A 24,168-nucleotide genomic window follows, 5' to 3' on the forward strand; every position below is an offset into this window, starting at 1 on the left:
AGTACAGAAAGAATGTGCAGATGGTGAACTATTCCAGCAGTTATACACAAAGAATAGTCTTTTACAGTAGGATACTGTTTCTCTGCTGTGGTAGGCCTAATTTTCAAGATAATCTTGAACTAAAAAACATATTATATATAACTAAGAATTCTGCTTTAAATAGTTATTTTTGAACACTTGGTTGACTAAAAGACCAGCCCAGCAAACTCTAAAAGCATACCTTACAGGATGTGTCCATATAGACCTTGTAATGATTAGAAATGATCAGCTGAATACACAGTAACTGTCAGCTGATTGACACCGTAGTGACTGATCAGTACTGGCAGGTAGCCTACTGCACAGTACTGCTCAATGGAAGTTTGCCTGTGTATATCACAGTATAGAGTACTGTGAATAAAACGTGTATAGGGATCCTGCAACAAAAAGTTACCCTTCTGTACCTTTACATAAAAAACAGTTAATAACTGTTAAAACTTTTATGAAGATGAGGACAATTTCAAACATCTAGGGCAGAATATAAACCACTGGTCAAAAGAAGTGCAACATAAATATGAGCACAAAAATTGGCTGGAGTACTTGGCTGGAATACTCATTTTAATTTTCAAACCTAAACTCTCTTTGTGCCTTCAAATGAAAAACCTTTCACCAAAATGTGTGCTAAATGTGTTAACTGCATTTAAAGCTGGGAAATTAATCCAAACAAATATAATTTATACAAAAATTAATAAAGAGTCAAAAAATCTTGAGATGTGTAACTGCAATGTGTAACATGAAGATGTATGATTGTAATTATAACACATGCGAAAGAGCGAACATGAAAGTTTGTGCTGTCAGTTGGTTGGACGTATTGCTAGTAGACCACTATTTAAAAATACAAATACAACAACAAAATCCCCTGAGGAAAAGGAAGGTGAAGTTGATAATTATTGTATGCAAAATTAATACAGACAAAGTCAAATAATCGACAGCAATCCTGGTGAGGCCTTCATCAAACAGTGACTCAACTGGCTGGCTGACAGGCAGAAAATGATGATGATGATGATGATGATAACGAATGTAATACATTTTGCTGATTTGTGTGTGTGTGTTTCACTGAGAACAGCTTCTAGAATGACTTGTATGTGGGTTTCAATTTCAGTCAACTGTAAAGACAAGACAGAGGTAAAGAAAGAAAGAAAAGAAAAGAAAAAGCCAAAAAGTCATATTGGACGTAACTGGAATTGTGTGTGTGGAATACAATTACATTAGGAGAACGTTTTGGGAATATAAAGGTGTTTTATCGTTTTCAACAGTAGGGCAGGGACAGGGTGCGAAAGTAAGATCGACGTGCTGCGGAGGGTTTCCATTCTGTCCGCATCCACAAAGAAATGACTGTACACAGGAAGTTATACGCATCTATAAGTGGGCTATTAATTAGGGGGGCATGCAGAGTCCGAGCTCTCCACGCTTTTTCGCACTTGCATGCAGTCTTTTGTGTCTTAAGAAGAAAAAACATGAAATGTAGTAGTATCTGACGTGGAAACATATAACACTGCTAAAGTCAAAACGCCAATTAGCCAAGACTACGACATCAAATGATACATTGTATCCACTCTGACTGTTGTGCATGGATGTAGCTTATTTCATGTATGTACTGCGGAGTTTATTCCCATGTGTGTTTATTCGTTTTTCAATCAGTCCTCGGCTTCATTGGAAACCTGGGTCTAATTACCCTGGTCAATATGCGCCATACAGCATTGGCCGTCTCCACGCAGGGTTGTAATTAAATGTCAGAACTGGTTTCCAAGATTAGAGGCACGACGGGATACTTTCTTGTTGACTAGAGAATGGCATTCGTCGCGATATTGTCGGTGCTGCTGTCACTCAGAGGTTTTCAAACAGCCCTCACTACGCTGTGTTGTTCACACATGTAAAATGTGAATCTCGGCGGCTGGCAGCACAGATTTGCAGTGCCTTGCTGTACGGGCTGTACGGGCTGTACGGGTCGGGGTTCGTGCGGCACACAGCAGTGTCGGACGAGTCGTGTGGCTACATTGTGTCCCCCCGTCCCCTCTCGTCTCGTCCCTCTCCCTCCGCCTGGTTTCTGTCGCTCCCAGTTTCCCGAACAAGGTTTCAAAGTCACCCACCTTCTCTGCCCCTTGTGCCCGCAATCCGGAGCAGCAGGGCGAGCAGCACAAAACTTCCTCCCGGCGAGTCCATGGTCTTCTCCGCCCCGAGCCCCTATTCCATAGCGCGTTTTCGACACCGACCTCTGTATTTCCGCAGCCAGCAAACTTTTCCGAGGGCTGGCCGAGCAGGGTTAGGGTTGTTGCAGCCCCAGCACTTCCTCACTCCGTCCCTTCTTCCTTGTAGTCGGGAGGCTGGAGTGGGAGTACGTGCGCGCCAGGCTGCACTGGGAGTGGCAGCGGCGCATTGAGTTGCACTTACTCAGAAGTTACAACGTCTGCGGAGGGAGAAGACCGACACAGCGCAAGCTCGGCACTGGGGACACCTCGTTTGCAAAGAGTGAGGGGAGAGAGCTGCAATGGGGTTTGCACATGCCTAGTCTATGCTGCTTACCCCCTCCAAGTGCGATCTTCAGTTATCAATCATAATACCGTCTCCCCGTCACGGCGCCTTAGCTCGTCCAGAGCAATTGCGTTCATTTGTTCGTCTCCTTTTCCACATTACACAATCCACTCTTATCTGGTCCTGTTTTGATTCTCGCACTTTTATTAGATGAAATTTGACCCCCTACCTCCCTGGCCCTGTGGAAGAATAACCTATATAGGCTATAACTCCAGTTCTCCGAGTCTCTCCCTCCCCCCCCAACTGCTGGCCAAAGTACGAGCTGCAGTAACTTTCAAATCTCAGCTCTCCGGGGTGTTTTGTTACACTTCATGGCACTGCAGTTTACACAGAGAAAACTGGGATTTAGTGTTTAGGGGGTTTTAATCTGGAAATTTGCATTAGCTATCCACAATAATTCACTATTGTTGGTTGGTTGCAAAGTTTAAATGAATACACATCATCATAATTACGAATCATGAATGTATTACTAATACTCCCAGGCTGAAGGATTTGTCATTTTGGCCTCTGATGGAGTTATTAAATGCAAATCACCTTGGATAAGGCTGTGAGACAAATGCATGCACACAAATATACAAATTAAATGCAGTTAGCTTGCAGTTTTGTTTTGTGCATTTCAAAGCACGAAGTCAAGTGACACCCAGTGGACCTGCTCTGGGCGGCTAGGCGGCTGTGCAAGGCATAGCTATTAATGCATTACAGGTTGTTGGTGCATTCAATGTAAATCTGGTGTGTGCAAAGCAGCCAAACTGGATTAAAGAAGAAAGAAAACACTTTAGAGCAGCCTTGCATACCAATCGTAGATTGTGTCTGGGTGACGTTTAGGGGTAAAATATGTTGGATTTCTACCCTTACAGGAATTATTTTATTGAGTATTATATTGTATTATAAGTATGAGCTGTGTCACAACCTATAGGTTTATAACTTCAAATACTTTATCAAGAGAGTGGGTTCTTTTCAATAACATCAGTATGCTTTATGTGGTTATTTTGAGAGGGTGACAGCCTTTTCTTTAGCAGTCAAACATTCATTTTGCATAAAATAACACAAATCTTCCCAATATATATATATTTTGAAACAAGGAAAATGTACAATTCAACACACTGACATTGGACACTAATTGCATAGTTAACGCTTTTGAACAGAATGAAGCAAATTATCAAAACACTCAGTAGAGAACACACCTGCTTCTTTTAGACCAGGGGTTCCCAATGTCCTGATGGTTTTTGTTCCAACCGAGATCGTAATTGCTTAATTGAACTAACAAGGCAATATAAGTCTCAATTATATAATTAAGAGCTCGGTTGGAACAAAAACCAGCAGGCTAGGGGGTCCTCCAGGACCGGGTTGGGAACCTCTGTTATAGCCCATAAAAAGCATCTATCCTTAACCAGCGGCTACTGTTTTTAATCTTAAATCTTGCCGCCGACATATAAAGAAAGGTGTATTGCCAGCCCGTTCCCCTTCCCTTAACCGTCTCCCTGCAGAGCCCACACTTCCCTGACTCCCCCAGCGCGTCGAGTGCCTCCCTTGTCTGCTCTGCCTCCCGCCCTCCTTTGCTACCAGAATAGCAACCAATCAGACAAGGCCTCAAACGGGACTTTACATTTGACTGGGAACCTAGTTGTCAATCATCCTGAATTATAATATTTAAGATGGTATACCCACTTTAACACAGAAGCCAAGCAAACACGACAAAATAACAATTTTACAGGTAATATGGCAGTTTCACAAACTCTATGCTGAATCAATTACAATATGATGACAAGAAATTGCTATTAAAAAGAAATGTGGGTTCAAGCAGGAATGACAGTTCTGTGATACGATCTACACATAACATGCTTTGTTAGCATGGTTAAGTATGTGACTTCACAAATGAATGTTGTTTTCACAGTGATGATATAGAACTATAGTCTAGCAATCTGGGATCTTTAAGGACTGTGTTAATTGGAGGGACTGCAGTGCTGTTTCTATGTATGGCAAGGCAAATGGTCATTTAGAGATAACTCAAACTGCGTAAAACAGACTCCATTTCAAGATATCTAAACTTGAATTTGAGATATCTCAAATAGAACAGGAAGTCACCCATGTCTATGCCCATCTTCTCATCTTCATTTTAGTTAACTGAAATAAATTACAGAATCATAGTCCTCTGTTCTCTTTTGCTCTTGTTGGGTGTACAGTTTAAGATAATTGAAACGCTTTTTGCAGATCTGAGCATGGACAGAATTGATTCTTGAATCTCAGTGGCTAAAAGATCAATGATCTCATTTTAGATGTTCTTTCCTAAGTAGGGTCTGATTACTTTTGCAAGACAATGTGCTGGAACTTTAAACAGGCGTGCAAACATTTTGTTGTATAATACTATAGGGCATATTGCTAGACATCTAAAAACATCACTTTAGTCTCGTCACAAGGGAAGCCTCAACTTTAAGGGTACCTTTGCACATTTTCTATATGTACTGTATTAAAAAAGATAAAGAATTTAGAGCCCAGGGGGGCCCTTAACCCTGAGGGAGCCAGGTCTGTGGGTGGCTGGTGTAGGCCTGGATTGTGCTGCGGTAACAGGTCAGAATTGTAGTGTGATTCATTCCCACCCTTTACCACAGAGCCCATGTTGAGTGTGTTTTCTGTTTATTTGAAAAGTAAAAGTTAACCGCTTGAGTAGCTAGCATATACATGAGAGATATTGAGCTGGGGTGCTAGCCTGCAATGTCTGATAGTATCTGATAACTGCAACAGTCTTTGAGGAGAAGGAAACTGCTGCTCATTTTACTGATTTAATCTGCAGTAACTACTAGTAATACAGTATCATGGTTTATTACTATTACCAAATAGTAAAAAAATAGAATTTAATATAACAATTATCATTTCCCACAGTAGTTACTACCATGTTACAATTCCAGAAAAAAAATAGATCCTATAAGAGATCTCTAGGAGGAGAGAGAGAGAGAGAGAGAGAAAGAGGAACAAAATGATCAGGAAAGAAGGGGATGGTTTAATAACAGAATACACTTTATTTTTCAATTTAATTTAGAGTTGGTTCTGATTTTGAAGCTCTTTTCAATACAACCACTGGATATACACAGGTTATTCATTCGCAAAGAATAAAATTATAATATGCAATGTGGCAGGAAGGGAGCACCACTGAGCATCAGGTCCCTGGCATGCTGGCCAGATGGGGAGGGTCTGTAGCAGGGTGCCCAACTCTGGTCCCGGAAAGCCACACTTCTGTTAATTTCTTAAGTGACTTATTTAGCTTAATTAGTCTAAATGACCATGTGTTCAAGGTATTCAGTGATTTATGATCTAAAGAGACATATAAGGATTGTGGATCTCCAGAAACAGCGTTGCCCCACCATGGGGCCTCTATAAAGGCCCTATAGGAGAATCCACCTGCTGTTTAAGGTATAAAGCCACAGATGAATTATGGAAGTTGACACACGGCATGCAGGAAATAAGGAAACCTCAGATCCACACTGTCTGAATGGAAAGTCTTTGTGTCCCTCGTCAGTCAGTCTGACATTCCACCACCCTGCCCCTAGACCCCCAACCCCTGACCCTCTCTTTGTCTCACCCTCTTTATCTCAGGCTCTCAGAGCTGCTATATTTACCCTCACTCTACCACACTCCATCCTAGCTGATCCACTCATGTCCTCACACATACAGCACACAAAGCCCCTGGAGTTAGACATGCAGACTCACACAGACACCATGGGAATTTGTTACAGTCGAGCCCTGTGTCTCTGACAGTGTTCCTACTTAGAAACAGACTGTTGCTCTCACAGGCACAATCCCAAGCTCTATTCCTTTTTCTTTTCTCTCTGCAAAACAGTCAACCTAGCTGGCACTCTCACACACACAATCTCTGCAGCACCACCTGACACACAACCCCAAAGACACACTGAACCTCATATTACAGCTGCACAAAATCAATACTTTCTCATAAAGTCACAGATAAGAAATGTGAAATATTACTTTTAGCTGAAACTGTATCACACAAGAATAACAACAAGAAACAAAACCAAAAACAATGTTAAGCATGACTTTTCTCACTCTCCAGATGAATGCTGTTGATTTCTACAGTCTTAGTAGCCTGTTCTTTATGGTTTCAGTGTTAATCCTCTCAGGCAATATTATTCTAATTCCCCTAGCAGAAAACATCAGCGCAATAACTGTACAATCACGCACTGTAACGCCAGACATTTACACATACATACAAAAGGCAAACAATCTCAAAGGCACCAGATTTGGGGCAATTAAAAACAGATTGGATATTGTCTGGATATTATTCAGTATTCACCCAAGATTATTTTGGCACACAAATTGGTCATAATCACCTTACTAAATGGTCCAGGCATCAGTTTTGCCCTCACACCCTTCATTTCTGACCTTTACGAGTTTACAGACTTAGAAATTAACTGGACATTCTTCCAGAGTTCCAGGACACATGGGAATACCGATATCAGATATCAGGTGGAGCTGACTAAAACAGAACATTTATTGCAACATTTATTTATTGGAACCACAGAAATGTCTATTACATCATATTTACCTTGTGAATTGCTTACACAGACTTTGACACCTGCTAACTGTTATCAGTTTAGCTGGGGGAGGGGTCACTATCTGTGTTACCTATGTTTAATTTATTAACTAATTAATGTCGATTCTTAAACTAACATTTGCCTTGTACCATTATATTCCATGAAACTGACAAATGAGACCTGTTTTTCAGATATGTGCCTTTAAGCTACATGTTCTAATCTGGCACACAAAAAAAATCTTTAAACCCCTTCACCGCAAAGGTTTTTGCTTCCAGCGAAAGCAAAACAAATGGTAACTTGCTTAACAGCCTGGTGTGATGAATAATTAATAGATTTAATCTACCAAAACAAAAGTTTAAAAGGCTTGTTTTAGTTGTGTGATTTCTGTGCATCAAAAAAATATGCACTGAAAGGGGCAGCCTAAATGCAACCCAGTGTTACACAAAAAATACACAAGGATACACAGAAAAACATACTGATTGAGCACTAAAACATACTCATCCACACGGCATATCCACAGGCACAAAGATACCTCCTTGTGATTAGGCGGTAAGTATGAAGTAAAACAGGCCAGGTAAAAGTGATGCTGAGTAAAAAGATGGAGGAGGAGGGCCTCTGTGGGATAGCAAAAGCAGTTTCCCAATTGAACTATGCTGACCTGCATTAATAATCAGACCATTTCTTCTGAACTCACAACGCTGTAACTCCATAAACGATCTTATGGATCTTACGGGAGCTGTCTGTAAATCAAACCACTGTGGGACCACTTAGAAACATCCTTGCCTCTGCCTACTTCAAGTTGGCATTGAGTAGGGTGACCAAATTACTCCATAATCCCTGGGCTACTTTAGGACAAGATTGTGATGTTAATATTTCCTTGAAACATAAATAAATGAACATGTAAAGTTAGAACATTCATCCATTTACATCAAGTTATTCTAATTTGATTGGAATAGATCTAGAAAGGACTTTTAGGTGCCAAGTATGCCAAATTCTTAATTGTGCTCTGGTAGTTGCCAATGTGCATGTTTTTTTCTGATCACTTTAGAATCACTGATCAGCACTTGATTCGGTCTGGTTGGTCCCAGGAAGATTGAAAAAGTTTTTGGTGTACACCATTTATCATTTAAAATCAGTATTTTTCTGGTCAAATCTGTAATAATTTGGGAGTTCATTTCATTCAGTTTTGGTGAAAGCTCCACGTGTCTATGGGATTATATAGTAATATGGTCATCCTAGTCTGAGTGAAGGAGCATTAGACTAATACAATCCCAGTCCATATGCGGACCGATTGTAGTCGCTGGGTCTCTAGGAAGAAACACAGACATGCAGCGTTAGCAGACAGATCATACGACTGACACAAACCCTTTGGGATCAGGTAGTTTGGTTACGTATTGCAAATAATGGTGAAAGTGGATTTTTTGAGCACTGGTGAAAAAGGTTTGTACAGCAGAACAATGAGCAAACTATAATCTCAACAGCGTAGGAGGACATTTTAATAAGGTCATCAAATATATGTAATATCCATTCAATTAAACAATTATACTACAGCAATGAAAAGGCATCTCTTCCTCTGTGGACAGTGTACCTTCAAGGCAACATTGGGACAGGAGTGTGGATCTGAGGCCTCAAGTGGAAACCAGGGTGAAGTTCGGCTCACTATTAGATGGCAGCCAATTTAAGAAAACAGAAACCTCCTCCATCCGGGCCTGCTGAGCAATATTGTGCGTGCATGCACACATTGGCACACAGATCACCTCAGCCCCCTACCTAGCTCCTGAACAGCAAGACACCGACACACACATACACGGGTGCTGCCACACACACAGACACACCCCAGAACAACTGCAAGCACATGGTTTCTGTACAGACACGCACACACACACACATACACAGCACACTCTGCAAGAACAATGGGGTCTTCTGGTCCGAGACCCCCTTCACAGCCCCTTCCAGTCCCCGCTAAAATAAAGGCAGTCCAGGTGAATGAGAATAATCCATTTGGTCAACCACCCTCCCCACCCCCACCCCCTAAAAAAATCATAACACACCGATTAATATGGATAGAAATAGGTCTCCCATGGCACAGCAGTTCCGTTGCATTTATTTTTATTTTCATGACACCCGTTTCATGTGTTTTCATGTCAGTGCTATCATGTGAATTGCTCTGATGATGAAGAGCAAATATTTCAACTCCACTTTTATGAAAACTATCTTCAAAAGAGATCGCAAAACTTCAAGGTTCCACCATCGGTGTTTGTGTAAATACAGGACCCCACAGCCCATAACACATTAACCAACCGAAGCTACTGTGTAGCCCGAGACCGATTTCCAACCTCACGTAAGGAAAGCAGTGTTAATCAATATCAGAACAATAATCATGAGAAAAGAAGCAGCAACGAAATTCATAGCAGGCAAAACATCTCAAAAGGAGGACAACAGAGACTCAAGTCACCCATCCAAAAGAGCCCTCTTGTTTCTTCCTACTCAAAGGCACGTCAGTCCCTACTGCAGGACAGGATCTCAATCTGATATTGGACTTTGAAGGTTTCATATACACTCATCAATAGAATATGAAATAGTAACTTACTTTATATATAAACATTACAAATTCTATAGTGGAGTGTCAAACTCCAGTCCTGTCCTGAGTCCTGAGTGGACACACTGTCTCTTGATGTATTTTCTTCCAACAGGAGCTCTCAATTACTCAGTTTTCTTTTTCTGAGACTTATGTAAGATTTTCACATTTAATTTTTTCAGCTGATCACTTAACTTATGTTTATTACTCAAGATATGGCATCCTCACAGTATTTTTGAGTTTGGAGACAAGAGCCTCCAGGACCGCAGATACCCCTTTTATAGATCTTTACAAATATTTTTTTTAAGAACTGACAATAATTTAATGACATGTAAGCAAACAAATGATCAGTTCAGTTAAGGGTTTAATTTGATAATTAAGCTTGACGATGCTGATTGCACAGGAGACAGTGCTGAAGGTCTCTGGCTCAGTGCTGGACTGCAGAGAAGGACACAGTGGAGAAGGCCACCCTCTACTGGCAGCATTGCACAACTGCATTTCAGTGTCCCTTAAAGACAGATCGTGGGAAGCTACAATCCAGTGGGTTTCACATGTCCTTTCATTATCTTTACAAGACTTGGAGCAATTTCATTTTGATCAGATAAACAGGCAATTTAATTCATTAAGTAATTCACAAATGACATGGACTGAAAATCTAACTCCCTGTCTGCAGGCTTCCATGATCATATATAGCCACTCCAGGCCTTTAAGATTTAACAATTGCCTTCCAAGTTATATAAAAATCATACGAGTCATTTAGAGTACATTATAAGTTAACTATAAAACCTGTTGACTCTCTAGGACTAAGGATGGCTGCCCCTCAGTGTAAGCTGAAATAATCACATAACAATAAAACTACTCTTCGGTCAAAGAAAAAAAAAAAAAAGAACATTGCAGTACAGTGCATGTTCTATTTCATTGATAGGGCCAGCCAATCACAGTGCACCTCATAAGTGAGGTCATTGGCAAAGTACTTTGTAATACATCACATGACCATATTTAGTCAATGGAGCTCCTCACAGTGCAGGAAAGATTCTGACAATTTGAAAGGGGTTAAGGCAAGACACAGCCCAGGTCCAACCATTGACAAATCCGTCTCGGTGTAAACCCAGTCTACAACTGTCTCAGTGGCTGTACCCCCGTCTCCTACACTTGTGCTAATTGAAACGTCATCTCTAAGCGCTTGCACATTTTGAACCTCCTCTCTCACTGTGTTCAATTCCAGAGCTTCTGCAGTACTGACTCACTGACAGGCAACTGTAAACATAAGAAGCACTTAAAATAAAAGCATTGAACCGAAAAGAGCTATTATTATTATAACTGGGAAGGGGACAGGAAGTTTCAGAGCGGATCTCTTCTTCGACTCGCAGTAGCCTCAACACCGGAGCCTCTTCCAACGCAGGATCCTGCACAGTATCACTCAGAACCCGCCTTGTACGCCAAACTACCAGGGCACCTAATAACCTTTAACTCGTATAACTTAAACATCAAACTGTTATGTAACGAGAGGCCTGATCTACTGGTTTCTCTGTACTGTAAATCCCCAGCTGAACTGTGCTAAACACTGGCTGACTAGGTCTCTGTTGTTCTCTTCAAGGCAAAGCTCAGTGAATGCAAATAAGATCAAAGACAAAAAGTGTGATGATGCAGATCATTGCCCACCCCCTCCCCTCCCCTCCCCGCCCCTTCACACCCACAAAACATAACAATACAAAAAGTAAAAGGTAGAATTCGGCAACAAAACTCAATTCAAGCAGGAAAAAGTGCAGTTCCTGGGGAGACTGATCCCCACCAACTTCTGAGAGCTACTGCGACCCCTGATTGGAGGGCTCCCCAGGAAGCGGTGGGCAAAGTGGCGTAGTCTCTCCTACTCCAGCTTAACCCCAGCCTTCTCTGTGTTGAGAAGGTGCAGACTGTCATCAATCAGGAAACTGAGACAGAGAGAGAGAGAGAGAAATGGGAGGAGGGGACAAATGGTGGAGATAGAAAGGAGAGGTGTAAAATATTATAGATATCAATATCATCTGCCATTGTCAATCCACCGCTTGATGAAGACCTTTTCAAAATGATTCCACTTGTTTACAGCATCTCTTTAACAGGTCATACAAGCAAAGCTTTTTGATTTAATCTTCTCATCTTTCCTTGGTCTTTTTTAATCTCTTGGGATCCATTCTATAGCTCATTTCGCCCATCTTTGGTCTGTTCTTGCCGTTTTAATATCTTCACACTTTCAATTATTTCACATACCCTTGTTCTCTAATCCATTTATTTGTTTTTCTGGCTCTGCTTGTTATTCCAAGCATACACCGCTCTATGCTTTTTTGTGCTGTTTGCAGTTTCTGTATCATTTTTGAATTTATTGACCAGGTTTCGGTTATATATTTTTTTTAAAGTGGTAGATTTCCTTTCAGGAAGGAGCAGTTTCATCCAAATGCACTCGATACTATTTTTACTCTGCTGTGCTTCCTTCTTATCTTCAGATCTCCAATCTGCACTGATTTATTGGCCAAGGTAGACATAAATGTTGACTTTAAAATAAGTATCTTTTTATCAGTTCTCACAAAGCTATTGAACAGTCGAAGGTTTTGAATACTTCTTCAAGAGTTGATGTGTATTGTTTTGGAGAGATTTTTAATAATTATTTAGCTTTTTTTGCATATTTGTGATAAACAAAAACACAAAGATCATGATAATGTAAAGCACTTTTATATCTGGAAAACCGTCTAACCTGACTGTTAAGTCTATACACAAATTACGAACTTGTTAAGAGCAAGTATTTTCTGCAAATCACAGTCTGGGAGAGCCCCACTGGTGCCGTGCCTCACCTGTAGAAGAGGAAGTGTACAGGCACGGTGCTGAGATGCCAGATGGCGTGGGCGTCCAGCACCCAGAGCAGGGGGGGGAAATCCAACAGCTCCAGCAATGCCAGCCCGTGTAGCAGCACCACCACTGCGCCACATTTCCACCAGTATGGGAGTGTGCGCCGGTTCACCCAACACCAACACAGCCACCATAGCAGGTTAATCATGCCTGGCAGAGAGAGAGAGAGAGAGAGAGAGAGAGAGAGAGAGAGAGAGAGAGAGAGAGAGAGAGACTTTGTAATTTCCCCATATCTCCTTCTTCCACCCACTGCCTCTTGTCCATCTCCCGTCATCCTGCCTCCCCCCTCAGCTCATCTTCTGCCTCTCCCTCTCTGTCCTCCTTACCAATGGTGGCATTGGCAGCCATGTTGTACCCATAGTCGAAACGGACAAAGGTAAGATAGGAGACATGGGAGGTGAAAGCCAGGATAAGGATCACCCCCACCACGCTAGACAGGCCGGGGCGCCGCAGACCCAAGGTTCTGGAGAGATGGGGAAGGGAGGTTAAAGAGAGAGAGACAAAGGTGAGTTCAAGTCCTGTATAGTAAATGCTTATTTTTGTATACAAGCCCTACGTATAACCATGCATACTGCTTCTGTGAAACTCTGGCCATTATAGGGAATCCCCCTCACAGCAGGCCAGCGACCCCTTTGTTTTCCCTTAGTAGTTTCTTAACCTGTAATTCAATCTTAATCTTAGAGGTGTCTCTGTAGCCATTCCAGTTCAACTAAAACCAGTACAAATAAGGAGATAAACACATTAAGCACTCACTAATTAGAAAAAGACAACAATTATGGGCAGTAAGTATGGAAAGCTGGTTTCCAGAGGCTCGACAGTGCAGTCATGACTTCTGTGATTTATATTCTTCACAAATTCAGGTCCAAAATGTGATTAAGCAAACAAATGTCACAAGTGGTTTTTTTTGAAGATCTGCCCATATGGAAGAAACCGTTCTTTCAGCTTCCACTTGATTTATAACAACTCACACTCTTTTAGCCTTTGGTGTTAAATTGGGAAATATTACATACATTTCTCATCTCAGTGTGCTTGCTTGTTGCTAGGAGACAGTTGAAAACTATTGTTAGTATAGTTAAAGAACCAAGTGTGAAGGAAAATGGCGAAGTCTAACAACGATTCAAAAACGGCTCAATTCGGCAGTGCTTTAGATCAGGCAGATAAGGCAGTATGCTAAGGATTTACCTGTGGAAGGATGAAAATGGTTTCGCACAGCCTGAAACGCCACTTTGTGGTGAGTGTTGATGTTCATTCAATATCAGATCGCCATCAAAATGACAAGTTTAAAGCTGAATCTGACCTGACAACAAAAGCAAAACTTCATTCAACTGTAATATCTATGTTTCATTGCAGAACTAAGAATTGTGATTATGTTTAATTTAATATGTTTGTTTTAATATTGATTATATCTGTTCCTTTCTGTCCATGCGACAGAGTCCTAAATTACGCTAAAGGCAAGGCCACCTATTTTGCTCTATGCACAGTCTACTTAAATATAAACAACCCATGGAAATATAGATTAGCAGGCTCCATAGGCAACACCACCCCATGCCTGAACAACCCCAGAACTGCACTACAGTCAAAGGGAGATTCTTGGTGACACTGGGAATTGACATCTACTTCTTGGGAAATAGCATGAGAGGCTCAGTTCTCAGACTAGATACAGTGCAGGCTGCATGGGAGATTATCGCAAGTTGCCAAGTAACTACACAGACCATACAAATAACCTTAACTGCACAACTAGAAGCCCTGCAAAATCCCTCGAGCTCTGCAGTACACCAGCGGAGGAAGACTTAGGGAGGAAATATGATACCGAACGTGGGTAGAGCTCTTGATTAAGACACAAGGGTTACTTATCGACATCTTCAACGGGAGAGTTCCCAACAACAAAGAGATGCTTTTAAGATTTACAGCACCGTGGACCACAGTTAATTACCAGTCCTGGAGAACCCCCTGATCCACCGGGACCAATATCAACCTAATGGCCCTGGTCCTGGTGGGAAAACTGTCACCCAGATACACTCGCATGGCTACCACCTTCTTTTCAAAAATTGACATCTCCTCAGACTCACTCCTTAACATATATTGGACTAAATCTAACATCCAACACTCACCTCCTCTGCACCTGTGCAGACGGGGGAAATGTAACCAGAGTGGCTTCCGAACCTCATTATATGCTCTAGTACAGTGTGAGGCATTGTCTGTCATGATCCCGGACACCTTGTTATATGAAATTTCATCGGGCATTTGATGACAGTTTGTGACAGTAGAATAATCCACTAGTTTAGGGACAGTACTATACAGAATTATTTACTGGAGCTTTTGGGGTACAACAAGGATGTACAGTACATCATTAGCTTTGTCATATGTTGACAATACTTATTGCATCAGCTTTTTATATTTGTTCCATCAGCTCCTTCCTGTGAATTTAAAACACCTTTGACAAGTAATCATGACGAAGCTTGTTAAGAGCAATGACAGGGAATGTGCGAGGAGACTGCAGCTGGATACACTGCGCTAACACTTAATGCTTGTAAAATGTAGCTAAGCCTTAGCTTTTAGCTACATGTATTAAAATGTTAGCGGAGATTAACGAACTTAAGTACTGTAGTATTTTTGCAGCAGAAATGTAATTTTTTCTTTAAAATATTACCAAGTATAACATAATATTGTATGTAAGGTACAAATGTTTATTTAGTTCAAAATATTTTTTGCCGTTGTTTTCAGAGGAAAGGACGACTCACAGCAACGTTTTTCTTTAAATTGCAGCTGAAAAGTTTGGAAACTTATAACAAATGTTGAAGTGATTTTGCCGCATATATTTGTCTGCTTAGCTGCAAATTGTAAATATTCATCCCACAATTTATGAAGGGGTTTATATATAACATTTAATCTAATACCTTTCCATTATCAACATTAAAATAGTGCTTTAGACAGCTTTTCTGACACTGCAGCTGGTCAGACACCAGTCTCAACTTTTCCTTACATGCATACATTTATGAGACAGCCACAAATGCTCTTCATAATTATTATTTTCATTTTCTATTAGTCAGAGCTCAATGTGTTGATTTCATTAGGATGGCTGCTTTTAGTTGAGCTAGAGCAGCTACCGAGACACCAGCAGGATAACAAATCAATAAAACAAAAAAATGTAAATGTAGTCCCAAAAAACAACACCCTACCAAAAGAAACATTTAGACCGTGTCATTTTGGATAGAAATGCAGAACCTGCTAACTTTGACAGCATTTGGGTTTTGAGTTGCACTGAGTGAGTGCACATACATCATGCACAATAAGACAACTGCTTAGAAAACCTCCTATTGAGTAATTCATGTGGGCCTGAGAGCTGGTTTGGAAGAGAACAGCACCTCCTACCTCACACAGCACAGGTAGATGGAGTACAGGATAACTGCAGATGCACAAAAGTAATCCATCTTCTGCAAAACACAATACAGACAGCGCATCATTCAGCCAGCATCCATTACACTGTCATCAGCCCACTTAGACCGGGCTCTCAGCGCAGTTCCCAGAGCACTGTAGTGTCTTTCTGCCAACTGGAGCTCTACACTGAAGATGTATATAGATTTAAATATAAAGTAAAGTAAAATAAGTACATTTCAAAAACACACAAAGGGATTCTGTTACTGATATGTACTTTTCTGTTAATGCACATCAAAAATGAGTTTCTCTAATATGTAGGGCTTATATGCGCAAAACTGTTATAGACATTGTTAAACCATGTCTGCTAAAATATTATAATATTATTAATTATAATAATAATGTACTTTCTAGCTTTCAATTATTTGCTCCCCATCATGATGTTCCCTACTATTGTTCCTTATTCGATGGCTTATTATTCACCTTGTTGTTTTCATTCTGATTATAATTATATAGTTTTTTGTATTATTTTGCAGAACTTCCAAAGCCTCTAAAACCCACACTGGTGCTCTGAAAGTAATGAAACTTGACACACTTACATTCAACATTAAACACCCATGGGATATTTTGCTATGTTGAAAACAATAGACATAGAGCACATGGTACAGCTGCCATGTTGCGTTTAACATTTAAAAAAAAATGTATTTTCTGAAACCACTTGTAATATATCTGTATCTGACACGTAGTGCAAAGGCTTCCCTTATGGCCTATATTTATAGTAGTTCAAATGAAGTGGATTGGTCACATGGCTTGGCGTCACTTAAGTAAGAGGCCAGCTGCTGGTGAAAAAAAAACAAAAACTAAAAGAAAACCTGGCTGCTGTGGGCCAATACATTTATTTATATGTGCTGTGTCACATATGTGCATTTTCTGTGCACTGGAATACAACACACTAATGAAACTTCACGTATACATACATGTCCAACCTCCAACAACAGACTGATTCTGATGGGCCACGTCATTTGGCGGCCATGTTGGATTATATATTTTTACATGTTAACAATTAGCACAAAAACGTCCATGGAAGTGAGTGTTACCTCAGTCAAGTAGGTGTCCCGTGTGTGGAACACTGTGGACCAGAACCAGGCGTTCAGCGACACCTGCCGAGACAAACAGACACGGTAAGGCTCAGACAGACAGACACACTGAAAGACAGACGCAGATGGCCCGAGCACAGACATTAGAATTTGTGATGGTGAGGTAAACACAGATACGCAGACATACAGATAGACAAACAGGCTTGGTGACAAACACAAACAGTCAGTCAGAAAGACACAGTTAAATCACAGAGAAGGCAGTGGAGGTTAATGAGGTACAGAGAGTCAGAGTCGCACACAGGCAAGTGAGACACAGCAGGTGGCACTTTCCACCTTATCAGGTACCCAGATCTGCATTAAGTACAAAGATAAGAACATAAGAAAGGATACAATTTAAATGAGGCCTCTTGGCCCATCTAGCTAATCTGGTTATATGCTAGTGAATGCAAGGATTACCTCAAGTTGTTTCTTCAAGGATCATAGGATGTCTGTTTGAATCACATGGTTTGGCAGTTTATACCATACACCAACAACCCGTTTTCCCAAATCCCCAAAATAACAAAAACAGCATTCTCCAAGGAAGTCTATAGCTGGTATTCAAATACTTTGCCTCTATCTGCTTATTCAGAACAGTGGCACGGGAGCAAATTGCAACTGGCCCAACTGTTCTGTCACAAAAGCACATCTGAAAGCAGTGGTGCCAGTTCCTGGGGAGTCCTGCAGGTTTTATAAGTCTCTCTAAATCATCGGCCCCTGAGTACCTTTAACACATGTCCATTTGGAATATGGAAGCCAAAAATCGGGTTTTGATATAACCACAAAACAGAAAAGACACAACCAACCCTCCTGAAGACCAGGGTTGGAAAAGAGGACCATAGCATTTTGTTTTCTTCAATTCATGTTAAATGTTTTCTTTTTTTTTTTTATTAAGGATTTTTAAATGCGTTTCCCCCAAAGTGTTACAGCTGGCTTGTTGAAAGTATTCTGATTGCTTAAAAGCCACCCTTATACTATGATGTAATCAAAGGAGGCTCTCTAACTTCACCCAACTCAGCATGAACAACCGACCATTCACATCTTTAAAAATGCAATGGCTTTGATCGAAGCTTGATTCTGTATCATTAACTTAAAAGCAACTAACCAATCAAGATGCTTAAGTGGCCTCCTCTGGTTTGTAACCTTTTAATGTGCCTATGTTTTTATGTTCTTGTATGGAGAAACAGTGGCAAGCCTCTGAAAACCATTCTATTAAGATTGTTAAGCTGATAATCAAATCAAAAGCACAGTGAGAGTACTGCAGTCGTGTTAGAGGCAGTAAAGCCAGTGTAAAAGCAGACAGCACACGTACAGGCAGACAGACAGACAGACAGACAGAAAGCTTAAACCCAAGCAAACAGACAGACCAACCGACCAGAGAGAAGGCTGTGGTGGTGTGGTACATGGGCGACTGGCGTGGGACGGTGCTGCGGTAGCGGAGCAGCATCAGCAGACAGGCCAGGCCGTTCAGGAGAGACGCCAATGCAGAGGCTGGCTCTTCAAAACACAGGAAACGAGCAAATGGCCACTGAGAGAGAGAGAAAGAGAGAGTTTATTTACCATCACCTTGCTTACATATTTTGCTAATTTTCTTAATTATAAAAATTTGATCCACTCATTAAACATGACAAATTACAATATATGAAGTAGGACTACTCAGCAATCGAATGGGGCTCATTACTTATACTTTCACTACAGAGAAAATACACCAAGACTGAGAGACAAAGCAGACAGTGACCAGGCACGGCGGACCGCAGATTCAGGATGCTGAGGATGGACTTGCCTTCCTGGGCACTGGGTACCACAAGATTTCTGTGGTATAGTGCATACACTGGAAAGTCAGCCTAGTTCTAATAATAACATTTACATAAGCTTTGAACTCCACCAATCATTAGGTCTTGAACCCCCGAGATTTATTTTCTCCCTCTCGAGTTTGTGAGTTCTCTCTCAATTGTGCTTAATGGTTCCCTACTGCTGTGCCTCATATAGACTTCCTCTCTAAAGTGCTCTGTGGCAATTCATTTGTGAATGTGGCTATATTCGATATTGATTGATTGAAGGAAAACAATTTCACACCTGCACTAGAGACCACAAAGTCACTTCTAGGATGCTTTTGGTGCATTCATCAACACTGACTTATTCAGAATCAAGTTAAGGGAAATTTAAATGTAATAGATTCAAATTTATAACCATATGGCCAGCTACCTTAACACCTCCATAAATAGTCAGGAAAATATTTAACATATGTGGAAACAAACGTTCTTGTAAAATAAATATAAATCTGAGAAAAAGAGAGAGGAATTATTCAAGGTGGGCAAAGCCTGACCTTGCCATGGAACTGTGGCACCCGGTAGCCCTCGGCCAGGTATAATCCCACTGTGGTCCACATGCACTGATAACGGCAATCATCCCGACACGTCCAGCCTGCGGGAAAGAGGAGATGAGCAGAGACACTGAAATGTGCGGAGATGCGCTGAGAGAGGCACACTTGGCAATGATAGTATGACTCACCACACACATGCAAAAAAAATCCCAGTGAAGATCTGATTTAGTGCGAGTCATGTTATCCATGTTTGCTGCACTATATCACAGTTAACGCTAACTAGACTTGGATGTTGCGAGTATTCATTAGGGAGGTAAGCCTCTGTCAAAGCCTTACTTCTAAAAATGTATTCACCCTTTCTTGATTCATGTTACACAGTCCTCACCTCCTTAATTTGATAGCATCTTTCCGATAAATTAGGCAAATTGGGCACAAGGGCATTGAGTTTTTCCTGACCCTTTTTTAAAAAAAACCTTAATTAATTTGTTATCCTACAGGTGTCTCTGCAAGTTTTCGAGTACAACAAAACAAAGACATTAACTTAATAACATAGAAATTAACACACTAGGCTCTGACTAATGAGTAAAAACAACACAATTAGAGTAGATGTAGCACTTCCATTTAATAAATTGACACGTTTAAAGAAAGATGGAGAATGCTGTCACTGCAGACGTGGTGTCACTAAAGCAGTTTTAAGCACTCATTTATTTTTGACTGTGGAAAATTATTAAATGAAATTATATAGTGAATACAGGAAGAAAAGCTTTCTTAGGTCATTTATACACATTTTTACTTTTTCATCACATATTTTTCTTGTTGATGTTTTAATCATCATCATGTCTGCTTTATTCGTGACTCTGCACTCCAAGAATGGTTGTTGTAAAAAACAACATCATCATCATCATCATTAGAGAGGAGGAAATTCTGATATGCAACTCACAACAAGTGTGTCGTTCTGATTAGGAAAACCTCCGTTTCCAAATCAGAAATGGACAAATACCTACCATGAAATACAACAAGGCAGTGGAAAGTCTTTGAATTTTGTATCAAAGCTGAAAAATATTCTCTACTTAACAATGGCAAACAGATATCAGCCAATTTTGTGGATGCTGAAAGAAGCGATTCTTCACATGGGAAATTTTCACACAACAGCAGCTCCATGAAAGATGGTGCTTAAATTCAACAGAAAAACATAATGCACTGGACATTTTCTTTCCTGACACTAAGTGACACATCTGTGCTGCTAGAGAACTAGCTTTTTACGATTTATTTTTTCACATTACATAGGCCTATCTTTTTATATAGCTACTATACATAGAAATTATATTGATTTCAGTATGTTTCATCATAAATAAAAACCTAAACTGTTCTGTTCACAAATGATATACATGTTCTAAGCAAACATTTTAATGTATTCATTGTCTATTTATAATATTGTCTAAAACAGACACAATTTAATAAGTAGTCATGTTGTCACTCTGTTCATTTAGCCTACATGCTAATGTTAGTAATTTGTATTAACAAAATAACTAATTAAGATGATTAAGGTACTGCAATAGAATGACTGTTCAATAAGTGGCTTTCATTTAAATTGAATTTGCCTCATGGTGCTGGAAGACTGAAATACAACATACAAAGCCCAGATCAGAAAAACACAATGCACAAAACACGAGCACAGTTATATACCATAAGCATAAGACTACCCATAATGCACCTTTTGGAGCAGCATACTTTGCTGTCCTGTATGACTAAGGCAGGGGTTTTCAAACCGGTCCTGGAGTACCCCTTGCCCTGCTGGTTTCTGTTCCAACCTATGTCTTAATTACTTAATTGAATGGTATATTGCTTTGTTAAGCAATTAAGACCTCAGTTGGAACAAAAACCAGCAGGGCAGGGGGTACTCCAGGACCGGTTTGAAAACCACTGGACTAAGGGATTGACTTTCCAAAGCTGGTAAAAGAGTAACGCTCGAGTAAGACCAGCTGATTCAACATGATGTCTTACGTTTTCATGGGGACTTCATTACTATTGTGTTCAACTTTAAATACAACACATGCTATACATAAACATATGTTCACAAATAACTCTCTCTTTACTTTGGAAATCAGGCCTCAGTGTCTGAGGTTTCATCTTAGTGTTTGTAACAGAATTAAGGCATCAACCTTTTGTTATAATTTTCTCTGGTGTCAATAAAAAGATTTCATGTCTTTTGTCCCTATTTCCATGAAAACACGTGAGACACATACCGAGACAAATAGACATCAACAAAAAAAGACTCACTGACACGTAACAACCATGCAGACACACAAAAACATAGTGCTGGGTTACATTCAAGCTACCAGAGAGCATCCTCAATGTCACACAACCAGTTCAGTAGGTCTACAGCTGTATGCATTTAGCCTGAACCAGACTGACAGGACAGGCGACACGCAACCTCCTCTGCCTCTAATAACAGAGCGACAATCAGTCGTGACAACACGCCGCCACTTACCCACAACCATTCAATAATTCTTCCATGCAACTATCAATTGTCTTAATAATTATAGCCTACAACCATTGTGTAGACAGCCGCTGCAGTTGGATCCATTTCAGGTGTTTAATTCATCTGATTTCTTAGCCTACATTGTGCAACTCTGAAACTTAATATCAATAAGTTAATTAGAAAAATAAGTAAGTGCGTTTATTTCAGGGAGACACACAGAGCCCTCAGAATCACCCTCATGAATGGTTTTCTATACTAGAGTTTCTATACTATGTTAAAACTATCCAGCAAATTCTAGTTTAGAGCACAGTATTACTGACTAAATACATTATTTTAATTTGTGAATTTCTGTGTAAATGTATGCATGGGGAAACATAAAATACTTTTCATGAATTCATATACTACTGTTGACATGACGTGTTGATATAGAAATAAAATAGGAAACTTGATGCAGTGTGTGCATAGACAGGTATGTTCAAGAACTATACACTGTACAGTAATTCATTTTCTCTGGTCCATGTGAATGGAATTTACATTTTTCTTTAAATTGTTTGTTGTGAATTTGTGAAAAGTGTTATGGATATGTTTGTATAGAATTGTATAAGTTCCATTTCAGCACAATTCAAATCCACTCATTTTCATAATTCAAATTTGCACTGAATTAGAGACATTTTAGTGCAGCAGACAAGCTATTCAGGCCAGAGAGCTGTAATTTAAGTCATGTGCAGTTGAAAGATATGTTACCATAATTATAATGCTTGTATACAGATGCTAAATTAAAAAATAATAATCACAATAATATTGATAGCATTTTAATAAGCAATGTGGAGTCGTTGTAAGGTATACCCTAAATAGTATTATACATCTGTAGACGTGTTTTCGTTTTATTTGAATAAAGATACATTATAATGTAGTCTAATAATCAGAGCTGTGCGTTTAGGAGAATCGTCAGCGTCGGTGAATGATGGTAGTGATGGTAGTGATGGTAGTGATGGTAGTGATGGTAATGATGGTAGTGATGGTAGTGATGGTAATGATGGTAATGATGGTAGTGATGGTAATGATGGTAGTGATGGTAATGATGGTAGTGATGGTAGTGATGGTAGTGATGGTAATGATGGTAGTGATGGTAGTGATGGTAGTGATGGTAATGATGGTAGTGATGGTAATGATGGTAGTGATGGTAATGATGGTAGTGATGGTAATGATGGTAGTGATGGTAATGATGGTAGTGATGGTAATGATGGTAGTGATGTTACCCTCACCGCACAGCAGCCACAGCTCATGCACTGGGACCGAAGCTGAAACAATCTGATTTCAATTAGAACCGTAATTGGAAAGACGAACTGACCCGACCGAGCTCTGCGTTCATGTCATGGAAATGAGCCTCCGCAACACAAACCCTGGACCCAGGAAGAAGCAGCCCGAGTGACCCCTCACCGCCAGCCTCCCGGCGCGGCGCGGCGCGGCTTACCTGTCAGAGCCATGTAGGGCGGCTGGGCGGACTGGAAGCCGCGCAGCCGGGCTCCGGTGCAGTTGGCCCGGACGCACTGCTTCACACAGTCCAGGTAGAACGGCTCCTTGTCACCCTTGGACCCGGTGACCCGAGTCGCCAGCAGCAGGAAGCTCCCCAAGACGAGCACGTAGGCAGCGGGACGGGGCCGCAGCGAGCCCCTCGGCGGGGACGGACTCATCCTCGGCCCGGCGAACACGGCGGGGAAGGCACACGTCGAGACGGACGGCGATCAAGCCATCCGCACCGAGCCGCGCGTCTCACCGGACATCTCCTCCCGCTCCGCCGGAGCAGCACGCCGCGCACACGTCACCGCGTCTCCGCCAGCAGCGCCACTTCCTCCGTGAGGCACCGCGCTGCGCCCGCCCGCCCCGCAGCCTGCGACCGCCAGGGGGAGCAGCACCGGCTGAGCGGCACACTGATATTCATAGTTGCATGAAACGGCTCATGATCATGTTCATGAACAGTGATTTGCAGGGTCTTCACACATACAAAAAAAAAGCTATAGTCCAGTTGTTTTTCCAAAGGTTTATTTTGGACCACAGAAAGGATTTAGTCTAGCAATTAACCTTATATTCATGATATATAACAAGCAATAGGATGAATTTAATGAAAATATGTTTTCAATATAATACGAACAAACTGCCATATATTGCTACTTTTAAAGAAAAGTTTGTTTGGGGTAATGGTGGAGGATTTCAAAATATTAATTAGGAAATATTATAATTTTATTTCTAATATTATTATATATGTAGGATGTATTATAAGAAAC

At 40.7% G+C, this 24,168-nt stretch overlaps 2 protein-coding genes across 2 annotated transcripts in view; both read right to left on the minus strand.

Annotated features, from left to right (window-relative positions):
• Positions 1-2,765, minus strand: part of erbb2 (erb-b2 receptor tyrosine kinase 2) — a 37,797-nt gene extending 35,032 nt beyond the window's left edge. Inside the window, exon 1 of the mRNA XM_066698918.1 lies at positions 2,127-2,765. Coding sequence (XP_066555015.1) covers positions 2,127-2,199 — 73 coding nt within the window. The 5' untranslated portion in view covers positions 2,200-2,765. The remainder of the gene's footprint in view (positions 1-2,126) is intronic.
• A 2,797-nt stretch (positions 2,766-5,562) lies between these two features.
• On the minus strand, positions 5,563-23,731 carry pgap3 (post-GPI attachment to proteins phospholipase 3). Its single transcript, XM_066698919.1, has 8 exons — positions 23,358-23,731; positions 19,405-19,502; positions 18,454-18,606; positions 17,043-17,105; positions 15,943-16,004; positions 12,897-13,033; positions 12,516-12,720; positions 5,563-11,621 (listed from the first exon to the last, which is right to left on the minus strand). The coding sequence occupies exons 1-8, from the start codon at positions 23,575-23,577 to the stop codon at positions 11,558-11,560; spliced, it is 1,002 nt and encodes a 333-aa protein (XP_066555016.1). The 5' UTR covers positions 23,578-23,731; the 3' UTR covers positions 5,563-11,557.
• Positions 23,732-24,168: the final 437 nt, after the last annotated feature.

This window comes from Amia ocellicauda, chromosome 3 (assembly GCF_036373705.1).
Source record: "Amia ocellicauda isolate fAmiCal2 chromosome 3, fAmiCal2.hap1, whole genome shotgun sequence".
Classification (NCBI taxonomy): Eukaryota; Metazoa; Chordata; class Actinopteri; order Amiiformes; family Amiidae; genus Amia; species Amia ocellicauda.

Coding starts and splice junctions, on each gene's coding strand:
- pgap3 (XM_066698919.1), bottom strand. CDS start 23,577: ATGAGTCCGTCCCCGCCGAGGGGCTCGCTGCGGCCCCGTCCCGCTGCC. Junction 17,106..18,453: donor CCACCACAGCCTTCTCTCTG/GTCGGTTGGTCT, acceptor TTGTCTCGGCAG/GTGTCGCTGAACGCCTGGTT. Junction 13,034..15,942: donor ATCTACCTGTGCTGTGTGAG/GTAGGAGGTGCT, acceptor CCATCTCTCCAG/AACCTTGGGTCTGCGGCGCC.